The 13,341-nt window shown below is 51.8% G+C and overlaps 1 protein-coding gene across 5 annotated transcripts in view; it reads right to left on the reverse strand.

The window, feature by feature from the left end:
* SAMD11 (sterile alpha motif domain containing 11) overlaps positions 1–13,341 on the reverse strand; it is a 113,907-nt gene that overhangs the window by 11,166 nt on the left and 89,400 nt on the right. For all 5 annotated transcript variants that reach the window (XM_051637202.1, XM_051637203.1, XM_051637201.1 and 2 more), the window contains 3 exons: positions 5,645–5,760; positions 5,192–5,270; positions 3,656–4,359 (listed from right to left, as the gene is read on the reverse strand). In XM_051637202.1, the coding sequence (XP_051493162.1) occupies positions 3,656–4,359; positions 5,192–5,270; positions 5,645–5,760 (899 nt within the window). The remainder of the gene's footprint in view (positions 1–3,655; positions 4,360–5,191; positions 5,271–5,644; positions 5,761–13,341) is intronic.

Raw genomic sequence — 13,341 nt, forward strand, 5'->3', positions numbered from 1 at the left:
AGACTGAACTGCAGCAACACAGTGCTTGGGAATGAATTCTCCAGTCACCAGCCAGCCAAACCCATCCTGCGGGTTTAACCTCAGCCTGGGCAGGGAGAGGCTGGTCAGGCCCTGCCAGCCAGGGCTGCTGGCCAGGTCCCCAACCAGGGTGCGCAGGGACTTAGCCCTGATGCTGCATTCCCAACTGGCTGGGATGAAGGGAAAGGTGTAAGGCTTCCCTGTGGTGCCCTCCTGCACACGTGCCTGCAATCCTGGAAGCACACAGGGTGCAGGATCATTTGCAGTGTTACTGACATTGCCAGCAGAGCTGGGCTAGCAACTGCTTCTCCTCCAGCTTTTCTCTTCTGTGGTTTTCTTTCCTTTGTCTCTTCGTGCCCCCAGAAGAAAAGGGAGAGGTCAGGATGCAGACAGACACACACAGTAAGCCTGCTGTGTCCAAGAGTGAAGGCAAGGCAGACCCCCACTGTATGGGAACAGGAAATAATTTTCCACGCACCCACACACAGAGAAATATAATACAGCCAAATATTTATCTCTGAAAGTTTGTTTTCCCTTCCCATTTATATCGGGGAAACGGGGACCAACTGGTGGAAATACTTTTGGGAGGGGGAAGGTAAATACCAATAGTTTGGGTTCTTGCCTATGAGCAATTTCTGTGCCACAGAACTTAGAAGCTAGAGGGTGGAAACCTCTAGAGGGTGAAGTCAGCAGCAAACACCCCTGTTCCCTGCAGAAACGCCCAAGACCTCAGGGCGACTGCAGAAGAGCTCAGTACTAGGAGCTCCAAAGACACAGTCACTTTTCTGTGTGCTGAGCACCCTGTGTTGTGAAGTCTGGTGTTCAGGTGTTCCCCATGTGCTTTTGCTCCCACCCCAGCTCTGCCACCAGTCTGAAGTCACCAGATGTAGGAAGAGCCCGAGGAAGAACTTCTTTCTTCCAGGCTTCCTTCTTCCGAGGAAGGAAGGAGGACACAGCAGCTGCATGCAGTGGCTGCTCTGGCCTCAGCATGTATCTAACTCACAATTAGCACAGGACCAGCCCTCAGCACACTGCACCCACTCACTGGCCCTTTCCAATTTTAAACTTCCTAGAGCAGAAGGGCTCCTGTCCTTCCTCCCATTCCTCCTCGGGAAGACCCTGCACTGTCTGCTCCATCTCTGTGCATGGCTGCACCCACTCCCCCCTGCTCTGGCAGTTGGGAGAATGATAACAAATAGGTGCCAAGTGGCTGGAAGGGATGCACCTTCTATTATAATAATGACTTGTCACTGGATCCTGCTGGACTGCGAGGATGCATAAAGGGCAGCCTCCTCTGTCCTGCTCTGTGATAAATGATGGTCCAAGACTGGTAATGGATTACAGAGTATTTCACCAGATGGGGCCCAGCATGGAGAGACTGAAAAGAATCCATCGTCCCAGGCCAGCATCCTGTGGACAGGTGTCCACGTAAAAGCCCTCACCACCCCTGCCACACTCCATTTATAATTTTCTTCCCTCCTCCTGATACCCAGCTGCTTCACAAGAGAAGCCAAAGGCCAAATGGGCCAGGGAGAGGAACCCTTCTGGCCATCCCAGTAAGAGAAACCTCTGCTGCAAACCCAGGCTGCAACAGGGCTGTCTCTGCTGCACGGAGACACAGGAGTTTTTGCTCCTGGCATCCCAGGAGACAACTCAGGTGCCAACTGGGAGACCAGTGCACAAAACCAACCCACTTGGAAGCCAGCCCACCTGCAGGTTTAATCTCTAACCCCTCTCCCATTCCTCCCGTGCACGCACCCCCTCCTTCCCACACACAGCAAGGGTCACAGAGCAGCACTGCAAGGCCTGTGTTAATTGCTCTCCAGACTACAGATCAATAGAAGGATTTTAGCCTCCTGCACGCTCCATCCTTCACCTTTTCCAAAGGACGGGGCTGGAGGAGGGGAGCTAGGCTGCTGAAACCTTGACGAGATGAGGTCATCGAGCAGCCGCCAGAGCCCCAGAAGGCAGCTCAGGGAATCGACCCAGCTCTGGCTGCCTCATCGATATTCTTCCCAGCAGGGACAAAAAACAGCTCTCTGCCTCCAAAGGAGGAGCTTCCCCTCACTGGAAACCAGAGGAGCTGCCTGAAACTCAGTGCTCATTCTCAGGCAGCTACATGTCCCCTCTCCTCCCTCTGGCTCTTCCTTTTGACCTGCCACGTTACGTGCCTTGTTCAGGTGGTTATTTTTATCACACCAGCCTCCGGTGTACAACACAACATCCCGACCACCCTGGCCAGAAGAGAAGTCCTTGCACAAAAAAGGATTATGGAAATTATCTGGCACGGATGGAGAAGTGGGTGTAGTTCTGTCTGTCTGTCTTCAGGTGGTTCGTGTTCCCCAGGGGCCAAAAGCAACACATTTTTCATTGACACACATTACCCCAGCACAGCCCATGACCCCACAGCATCTGGATCGATACAGCCCTCAGTATTTCATGAATTCCCAGCCACCCTATCGACCTGCTGTGCTGCACTGAGCAAGATGCTGTGCCTTCCCAAGCCTGTTCCAGGTAAGAGCTTTTGCTGTGGAGCCCCTACCACAACAGGGACTACACTCGGTGCTGCTGTCCTGCAAACAGGTGATATTATCAGCCAGGACAACATGTGAAGCAAAAGAGCCCTCAGAAAAAGACCTACAGCTCTAGAGCAGGCTCCACAAATCAGAACTGCCTGGAAACTGGGCAGTGAAACACAGCCCTGATCTTTGCCGAGGCCTCAAGACACGATCATGATATAAATTCGAAGTGATAATAATAAATGGCCTATTACAGTAACTCACACACTGCTGGGGGAGGGAGGAAACCCATCTACAATCCAGGCCTCCCTGCAGAGCCTCACACAAGCAATGAGCACCACGGAGCCGTGCCTTTCCCTTTTTTAATGGCCGGGAGAAAAAGGCTCCTGTGAGGAAGCCTCAGCAGCCCAAGGCAGCAGGAATATTTATCATCTTGGCCACCTGCCTGTCACAGAAAAATCGCTTCCTCCTTCCTGGTTGGAAGGCAGCTTTAATGAGCGATGGGGCAGCCGCCTTCACAACCACAGCAGCTCTTTGCATAGAAAACAGGCAGCCTCAGTGACCCACATGCCATGCCCCCCCCTTTTCTCCCTCCTCCATGTGGCAGGAGGTCCTACCTCCTGCTAATTGCTCAGCCAAGTAATTAGCTGAGGCAAATTTTGGCTCTTGGCTAGGCTAGTGGGGCTACTACCCTGCTCTGCCCACAGGAGATCCCTAGGCAGACCAACTAGAGGGGTCTGAACCCCCACTTTGTGCCACCTGTATTCACTGCTCCCCTCTAGCTCTCTCTGCCAGAGCTGCCCATCTCCATGGGCACAGCTCCACGGGGGTTCCCTGCCTGCCTGCACCATCCAACAGGCACCAACTCAGCTATACCAGGGCCTGTGAGACTGAGAAATACACCCCAGGCAGGGGAAAGAGCCCAGGAAAAGGGGGCGTGGTAATTCCAAAGCCATGGGGCAGCCGAGGTGTGTAAGTCCCTGCTGGGGAACTCTTGACACCCCATCCCAAAGCTGCTGTCTCACAGGCTGCCCTGGAAAGGTCCCAGACAGCAGACACTTTCAGCACACTGCAAAACACGGCACTGCTGCAGCCAGCAACTCACCACAGGCACTCACCTGCATGGAAGTAGGGGCTCATGGTGTAGGGGAATCCAAAGGGCAGCGGCTGAGGTGGCGGGATGGAGGCTGGCGGGAGGTATTTCACCTCGTTTTTGTTGATGCCTGGGCCAAGCAAGTGGCTGGGGGACTCTGCACTGGAGGAGCTGCAGGGGGCATTTTGCCCTGCAGCCGCTTCACCCAGCTCCTTGGCCCCTTCACAGACTTTGCCCGTCTCTTTGCACTCCTTGAGCTCGGCGGCCGAGCCGCTGCTCTCAGCCTTCAGGCTCTCTGGCTTCTCGTCGCTGACGTCCGCGTCGCTCTCAGAGTCCTTCATCTCCTCGTCGTTACAGTCCGGAGCCCCATCCCGTGCCCGGGGCTCCGCCAGCTCCTTGGCCTCGCTCGGCCCCTGCGGCTCGGCGCGGTGCTGCGCGGCTTTCCGGCTGCCCCGCCGGGGCTGCTCCTTGGGTGGGGTGGCACTGCTGGGCACGCTGGGGTTGAGGGAGAGCAGGGGGGTGTTGTTGTGTCTCAGCACCAGCATCGCGTTCCTCCGGGACAGCTCGTCCCGCAGCGGGTGGCCCTCGGGGATGTCGTGCACATTCCGCAGGGCCGGGTGGTCTGGGGGCAAGCCGGGATGCAGGCTCAGAGGGTCCCCGGCCAGGAGCCTCTGCCTGTGGAGATTCTCCAGCTCCTTCTGGCGGATGATCTCGGCCGACATCTCCAACCTGAATTGGGAGGGGAAGAGAGGGAACTGTCGGTGGAGGGGGTCTACAAGGAGCTCACCAACTCCCCTCCCCCCCAGCCACACTGAACCTGAGCTGGTAGGATCAAGGTGTTGCCTCCACACCTGCACATTCTTTGACAGGATGAGGGGCAAAGGTTTTAAATGGAAAGAGGACAGATTAGGATGATGTATCAGGCAGAAATTTTTTCCTGTGAGGGTGGTGAGACCCTGGCCCAGGTTGCCCAGGGAAGCTGTGGCTGCCCCATCCCTGGCAGTGTTGAAGGGCAGGTTGGATGGGGCTTGGAGCAACCTGGGCTGGTGGGAGGTGTCCCTGCCCATGCAGGGGGTTGGAACTGGATGATCTTTAAGGTCCCTCCCAACCCAAAGTTTGGGGTTTAATTTCATTCCCAACCTGAACAGGGTTTCATTTAACAAGCAAGTGTGGAAATCAAATACAAAACAGTCGTGGCCAGCATTGTCTACATTCTTGGAGTGGCACTGAACTAGCAGAAAGAAAAGAACTGAGACACTGGCCCAGACATGCTCCAGCTGTCTGCAACTACCTCTTCTCTCCTCCACTGATTCAACTTGTTTTCATTTCATTATTGGATGTTTTTTCTACAACCATTATATTTATCTTCCTCTTGGGGACAAAGGCATAGATGCTTAATACCAGCATTTGCACACTTTGTGTGCAGAAGTGTGTGTCTGTGATTCCATTGGTCTCCCTTGGACACCCCTCTGTCACTCATCCAACACAGCACCCCACGTTACTCTGCCTGCCACTAGGAAAGGGAAGGAAAAACCCCAGCCCAGCTCTCCACACTCTTTACCTGGCCAGGTTTTGCTTTCGTAGCATCTCTTGCTGCCGTGCAAACATCTCTGCTTGTGCTGGCTGCAGGAACCCGTAACCTGGGGACAGGGAGAACAACGATTTGGGGTTATTAATCGCAGCGTTGAGTCCTTGCTAACTCAGGGGAATCCCCCCAGAAGGGCAGCTGAGCAGGGAAGGACAGCTCACAGCTGCCTTTCTGTTCTAGAGCCCATCTATTCCCAAGGCAGTGCAGCCTGCTGCTGAAACATGGGGCCAGGGAGGTTGGTGGGGATTAAAAGAGAAAGGAGCCAAGGCAACCTGCTCCTGTCACTGCAAAACAAGTGTGACAGCAGCACAACAGTAACACAGAAAGTGTGTCTGGGCTATCTGGCTAAAGGACAGTTTGTCACAGCCTGCACCTTCACTCTGCCCTCTTCTCCTGGCTGATGACAAGCGTGTCTTATGCACTCACCTGGTGTCTGGCAGAGAGCAGAAGGCACCCCAAGGAAAGGAGGTCTCAAGTGGGGCCCCAGGGCAATATGGGGTGCATTCTGGGGTGAAAGCAGAGGTGGTGGGTGGGATATCTCCCTGCAGAAATCAGAAAATAAATTCATGTTGAAAACCTGGAGGCTCCATCCACAGGGCCCAGAGGGCTTAGGAAGAACATCCTTTCTGTGTTCTCTACCAGAGGCTGTTCTGAGATAAAAAGGTGCCTATTCACCAATATGGGAGACATTTAAAAGGAAGGGAAAAAAAGAAAGCAGAACCAGAATGGGAAGGAAGCAGCCTCCCACATACTTCCTACCTTGACATGTTTTTGCTTCTGTAGCCTCTACACTGGGCTGTTCAATAGGATTTTGGCTGCCCAGGGCTAGAAAAGTCAAAGCTGAAGATGCTGCAACTGTCTCCTTAGCAAGCCAGGGTTTCTAACTCAACTACCTTAAAACTGAAAAGGCACTCTGTATTTTGGGAGCTGGAGAGTGGGTCTGGGAAGGCCTCACTGGTATGCCTTACCAAAAAAACCACTGTCCTGGCTTGGGCAAGAGGTGATCTTTAATTCTGGAGAGAAAAATGTAAGTGAGGCAGAGGAAGACATGGACAGGAGAGATGAGGAGAGAGATGTGAGCAGGAAGTGCCATGGGATCAGTAGAAAGGAATTCAACTGGAGAAGAAGTGGGTGATGCTGGCCAGCATGGGTAGAGCAGATGTTAAGGTGACAAGTAAGCGGGAAGAGGCAGGTTTGAGGGTGGGGGAGAGGACAATGCCTGGAAGCAAGGCAGGTAGTGCTTGCTTGCTTGCTTGCAGGGATGGGAGGGAAAGCAAATTAAAAGAAAGGAGGAAGGCAATAAGAGCCAAGGTCTCTTCCATTAGTCAAATCTGCCCAGGGAGCCTGCAAGCAGATCTCTGCTTTCCGGCTGCACATCTCTTAATTCCTTTTGATGGCCACTTACAACATTATTACCTTCACCAGGGCATCTAGAGGCAAAGCCAAGTGCTGTGCCGTTTATTTTCACTTTACAGTATCTCCCTGTAAAATCTGCTTCAGAAGGGACTGGAGGGCAAGAGAAGCAGCACAAGAAGGTGTATATGACTTTGCTACAAACAGACCACGTGCACAACCATGCCCACCACTGCAGCAGGGGGGTGATGTGTGAGTCTGGGGTAATGTGACAATCCCATCCACCCATGCCCCATCCCACCAGTTGGATATGGATTATCACCACGAGTCATGAAAAGCCAGACAAGGACTCTCTGGGGATGAGGCAGGCAAGGAAAGGATTCCTGTCCTTTCCCCAGATCTTCCCAGTGCAGTTTTATCCTCATTCTATGCAACAGCCACGACAAGACACTGCCACACACCAATCCATGGCACAGAACGGGCTGATATTCCCCTCCAAAATTCCTCCCTCTCCCAACCCCTTGCGCATCTGCCTTTCTCTGCCTCCCCCTCTTCCCGTCTGCCTCCACTCCCCTTCTCCCCTGGCTGTCTCCGTCTCTCCTTTCCTCCTCCTTCCTCCCCTAGCTCTCCTCTAAACTAATTGCACAGCTCGCTGTGTCTGGAGGAGAGCCACAGATCGATCGGTCGCTGTTGAAATGTTAATGCTAATCGTATAACCGCTCCGCCAGCACCTCGCACTTCGGTGGCAGCTCCAATTAATCTCAGGTAACGCAGCGCGTGACCTTCGGCTCGGAGCCGGGGCAGCAGCCAAGCGATGCTTATGTAATTACACCATGAAGTGTGTAATCACCTGCCCTAATCCCCGAGGCCTCACAATTAGCCGAGGCCTCGGTCGCTGGGCTGCCAAGTGCTTTGCCACCCCGGACAGCCTGCAGATGAATAACGGACAATTAAAGCGGCATGACGGGGGCTGGGAGGTGTCCATTCGATCGTAATTAGCTGTAATCATGGGGAGACGAGCCTGGCAGACGTGCTGTTCGTTTTATAAGAAGCAATTTAGGAAATCAAGTCGCTTTTAACCATTCCGTGGCCAGGCAAGAGGTGGTCATGCCCTCCCTGCCTTTAATAAATGCAGAAAAGGGGATCCTGTGTGAGAGGTAACGACGCGCAGAGCCCCAGGTGCAGGCGGCACACAGAGAGCAAAGGGGAAATGCTAAAAACAAAGAGAGCTTCTTGGTTTTTGCCAAGAGTCAATCTGAGCCCAGGAAGCACACTCTCTGATGGGGATCAGGACTGGGCACTGGAAAATAAAAGGTTTGCCCTTTGGTGGCAGCCCAGTGTTAATCAGAGGCTATTTTCATGCTTTAATGTCACACCACAGGGCCTAACTTTGATGCCAAAGGAATTCACAACTGCTCAAGACCCTGCAGCTCATTCCCTCTGTCCACTCATCAGAGCTATGCAGCTTCCCTGCCTTTTGGAGCAAGGGATTCGCTCACACTTTGGACTGGCCAGTGCATGGTGCTTCCTGCCATGCCACCAGCCCAGCCTCCCACCCATGCAGGCCTGGAACCTGTTGGAGCCACCACTACCTCCTTCCAGCCCATATGCCCAATCCCTGGCATGGAAACCTGGCACAGGAGGGAGGGAGTACAACCAGGTCATGTCCTGGCACAGAGCTGGGAAGCCCTTCCAGGCTGCCTGGTGCAGATACAGCCAGTTGCTTCTGAGCAAGCTTGGAAACGAACTGGCAATCCCAGAGTTAAAAGCTCCAGAGACCTTAACAAAGGCGCCTGTGCTTCCAGACCTGCACCAAAACACAAATCCTTGCATCCTTTCTCAGGTCCATATCAGCCTTTAACCCCCCGTTAATTTCCTTCCTCTTCTTCTTCTACCTCTCAGAGTAAAGGCTGAATTACAGTCCCATACTCTGAAAATTTGAATTTAGCCCTTGGCAATTATATCTGCTAAGCTTTGTCCTTACCTTGCAGAGAACAGTTCTGTGTTACTGCATATTCCTCCCCCCACCTCCTTTTATTTTCCCCCCCTAACATGCCAGCTGGAGGCTTGTGAGCAGGGTATTAGGGGATTTGCACTGCATGCTGCTAAATTTGATATGTCCTTTAACAGGAGACAAATGGTTCACAAGGCTTAAAAACTATCGACTTTTCTTTAACAATAAGCACTAATGGCCTTCAAATAATCAATATTTAAAGTCATTATGGGGTTACACATTATACTGTTAAAAGCAAGCCTTTCACTTTAACCCCATCATATCCTCCCAAGCCCAGAGCAGTGCTCCCCCAAGCTCAAAAGGAAGGCTCAGAGCACAGGCTGTGACTGGAGATGTGAGAGGGTCAGGAAATGCAGATTGAAACCGGCAAGGCATGGAAATAAATTTAGAATGGATGGAAAACGGGGGGAAGAAAGAATGCATGAAAGCTCTGCTTTCTTCTGCTTTGCATTTGATAGGAAGAGACACTTGAAACCTGAGGTAACAGGCAAGCAGCACACAGCTCCTTGCTGGTTTGCCATCCACAGACACTGTGCCAGGAAGGGAGAATAAATAAAATGAAAGGTCTTTCTAAAAATGGTGTTTGGGATTTCCAGGTAGAAACAGACAAGTGCTGGGCACTGCCCTTCCAGGGCAATGAGGCCTGGACACAGGGAGGGTTTGGTTTATGCTGCCATGGGAAATCATTCCCTCAGATCCAAAGTGCTGCTAAAACCAAATTAGTTAGATCAGGTCAAGCTCTTTGGCCTTTGCTCTGCATAACACTCAGCCAGCTGGGCTATGGTGAGGAATCCTCCCAGTTCAGAGATCAGGGAAAGAGGGATACAGCACTCAGAGAAGAGAAGGGGATGCGAGGCTAGAGTGGGCAAGAGCAGGAGAGAGAATGTGTCCAGAGAAGTGAGAAGAATGTGCGCAAGGAACCAGGAATGAAAAGGAAAGTCTACATGATGGAGGGGGCAGGAATTAGGTGGTGAAAGAAAAAATAGTAGTAACAGCAGATGGAAAGAACCCAATCCAAAAATCCTTGCTGGGTATTTCAGGCACATCTCTGCACAGAGAAAGGCCTCTGGCTGATGCACAACATTTGTCAGCTTTCTGCAACAGAAGGGCAACGAGTGCATCTCTGAGACTCCGTGGCTCCTGCTCCCAGAACACTCTGGCCAAAGGGCTCAGCTTCCCAGGAACCCAGCAGATCAGGATGCTGATGGCATCTCAGGCAGGCAGTATTTTGTGCTCCTTGGCATTCCTCCTGCCTTCACTTCATAATTGTCTACGGTCCTGGAAGGTGAATTATGTCCCTAATGCTTCTTACAGAGAGCACCAGAGACAGCCGAACACTACTACCAAAGTATCTGCCTCAGCACTTGCCCTTTTGCTGACTATAATCTGCCTTTTCCCCCTGCTGTGGGAGGGAGGCAGGTTCTCCCACACAGGACCCATGCCGTATTCTGTACACATATGAACAAGCTCCTAGCACCTCCTAACACAGAGCTGATGCAGCACGTTTAGCCAACAAGCTTCACCACACTGATCCTGCTCGTCCAGCCTAGGCTGAGTACCTGTGCAATGCCTCCCATGTGCAAGGCATAAAAGCTTTTCCCTCAGGGGGGCAATGCAGGTGGCTCCCCGGGCTGCACACACACACACACACACACACGCCTGCTCTCTGAGAAGTGGGCTGCTCTGTTCCATGAGTACAATTAGGAGGGAGTTCTGCAGTTTGTGCCAGGAGATGAGCATCCTGGGTAGGACCACACCAGGCTGAACGACCCCAGCAAAGCCAGATACATTGCCAACAAATTTTGGAGACAGAAGCCAAGGAGTAGGATCCAAGCAACTCTGCATCTCTGCAGGGCACAGCCACCTGCCATTTTTGCAGGAGACAGCAGTTTGGAGACAGGAAGTACTCCAGGCTGGAGTAGTTACAATGACACCTTTTAGCTGTACCCTTTCCTCTTCCAAGTCTTTTTATAACACTGAACTCGGCAATCTTTTCAAACCAACCACCAGGTCCTGGCACTCTATAATCCAAGTCTGAATCACTCTAAGGAAGGACCTAGGGAAACCGTGAAACCAAATGGAATCTCAAGCCTGTAGCTTGAGTCTACTTCTGGCAAGACACACCAGTTTTACAAACTCTTTTCAACAGATCAGGAAGCTGGAGCAAAGAGGCAAAGGGACCATTATCCCTCTAAAAGGACCTTGGAACCTGGTCCAAGAAAATGTGTGTGTGTATGTATGTATCATCCCCTTCAGAGCCAGTACCCACTTGCCTGCCTTGTGCTCAGTATCATTAAACCTACCAGCCTGTTTCTGATCATCAAAGATGCATGATAGCTAGTTGACAAATGTCTGAGCATACCCATCTTCCCAAGTGTCCCTAGCTCAGACTCATGTCCCACCTCTTCACTCCTGGAAACCAGACAACTCTCTATAGTTCCCACCAGCAGACACAAGTCTCTGCATTCATGTATCTGCAACACCAGCAGCACTGCCCTGATAAAACTAGGCCACCAATATGGGTTTCCACTTCTTCTCTGCCAGACACAGTGGCTGAAGTCTGGAGTGGCTAATTATTCTTACCCACAAAGCTGCTGCACTTGAGAACTGACCTGGTCCCCACAGACAACTCCTGAAATGGAATTTTAACACTATGCCAAACAGTTCACATCCCCCTGCATCATGTGCTATTACTTCTGCTCCTGGGAAAGGAGATGCTGTAAATCTACCTACAGTTTGCTGACATCCATAAGACAGCTTCCTCCACTGCCCTCTCCCCTCTCAATGCCTACCTGAACCTTTCAAAATTTCTACACCTTTACAATAAAGGTGCACAGGGGCTGCTTTGATTTACCCTGTTGACAAGGACCATGGCAGCCAAGTACAAAACCCAAGGCTAACAGCAACAGGGAGAACAGAAGGGAGACATTAACCCATACAGTATTTCACTGCTTTACAATACGTGGCCACAGGTTCTCCTGGCATACCTAAAAATACTCGTGGTGCTTTGGCAAAACAGCAAGAAACAGTTTGCACATGTCAGCTCCAACCAGGCCATTTCTGAGCAGGAGCAGAGTGACACACGCTGACCCTCAGTGACACTCAGGTGGCTGCAGACCTCTGGGGAGAAATAACAATCATGTGAACTAATGCCAAGCAGACTCACCCAGTCACGAGTATGGGGCATAGCTGTAGCTTCCCACTTCCCAGCAGGATTCCCCAGCTCTGCTAACTGAGGATTATCACACCTGAGAGCCTGGCCAAGGAGGCAGGCCATGCTGGGCCTTTGCACAGCCTCCTGGTGGGAGCAGATGGCTGCAGGAGTCTGGTCTGCCATGCCTTGGCAGGGTGGTAGAAGGAAGCACAGGATGTGCCCGTCAGGCTCACCATGATGATATTCCACACGGTTTGACTCAAAGCTCCTTGGAGAACTACTCTGCCCAGGCATTTAAAGCAGGTCCTGTAGGCACAGCCTAATGTGGGAGGAGTGTGGGGAAATAAAACCAAGGCTGATAACCTGCTATGAGTCTTGTTTCAGCCTGCAAACTCTTGGACAGAAAGGAGACTACAGAGTATGTATCACAGAGAAATTATGTTCAGTTCTCACCAACAAAGCCATAGGCTGGTCCTGCTTATATGCAAATAACTAGACCTTTACAAGTGGGTGCAAATATCCTTCCTCTGTGCAACATGCCACATTATACTGCTTTTTGAACTGAGGTGCTCAAAGGCCTTCCCAAACACTGAGCACAACCTGCTTTCGAAATGAGAACTACTGTTACCATGTAGCAAGGGAAACTGAGGCACAGAGTGACTCCTGCAAACTTAACCCAAGGTCCCACAGAGGTTTCTCTCAACATCAAAGGCAGGTCTGTGCCCCTTGTGTTCCTTTCCCCTATCTCACCTCACCAGGATCACCCTCCCACTTATGCCAACTGAACTGTACACAGAGCTACGTGGAGAACTCAAGATGGGAAGCAGTGGTCTTTCCCAACTGTAACTCCTGGCCTTCAGTCTCTGTCCCCTGAGCTAGCGACTAACCTCCCTCGCCCTCCCACAAATGAGGAACGTGTGCCTTAACTTCAGTTCTCTCCTTAGCTGCTAGATAACACCCTCTTCCCAAGCAATTTAACACTTCCTGGCCTAGCACAGCTCCATTAGCTAGAACACCTGTCTGGCAGTGGTGAATACCTCTGGATTCAATACATACCTCATTCATTTTCAGTTTGCCCCTCCTCTGGGCAGCACCTCCCCATAAGAAACCTCCACCCTTCCCAACGAATGTGCCTTTTCAGCCAGGCCTCTGGCTGGCCTGGCACCTCTCCAGCCCACACATAGCTGGAGAAAAGTTTCCTGATGACTGGCTGCACTGAAACTCATCTATCTCTGCATTCCTCACAGGTCTGCCTACAATCCACATGGACTGGGCTGAATTTTATTAGGCGGGTTAGCCAAAGTACACCCTGTAGGAGAAAAGTTTGCCAGATCTGCCCAGCCCCTACACACTGCAAACCCATTGGTCAGAAAGAAGGAAAAAAACAGAATCTCCAAGGATATAAACTAGGGTGGGCGACTCTGGACTCAACACATACACACGCCCACTATAGAATTGATACTGCAGGCTGCTGCTTGCCCCCACCCCAAGATGGAAGCCAAAAAAATCTGGATACTAGAGCCTTTCACAGCTTGTCCCGTGACACCCAGAGCCTCTGCATTCCCGTGGCTGCCAGGCCCTCTCCCCTCTCTCCTATCCTTG

Source organism: Apus apus, chromosome 20 (genome assembly GCF_020740795.1).
Source record: "Apus apus isolate bApuApu2 chromosome 20, bApuApu2.pri.cur, whole genome shotgun sequence".
NCBI classification, from domain to species: domain Eukaryota; kingdom Metazoa; phylum Chordata; class Aves; order Apodiformes; family Apodidae; genus Apus; species Apus apus.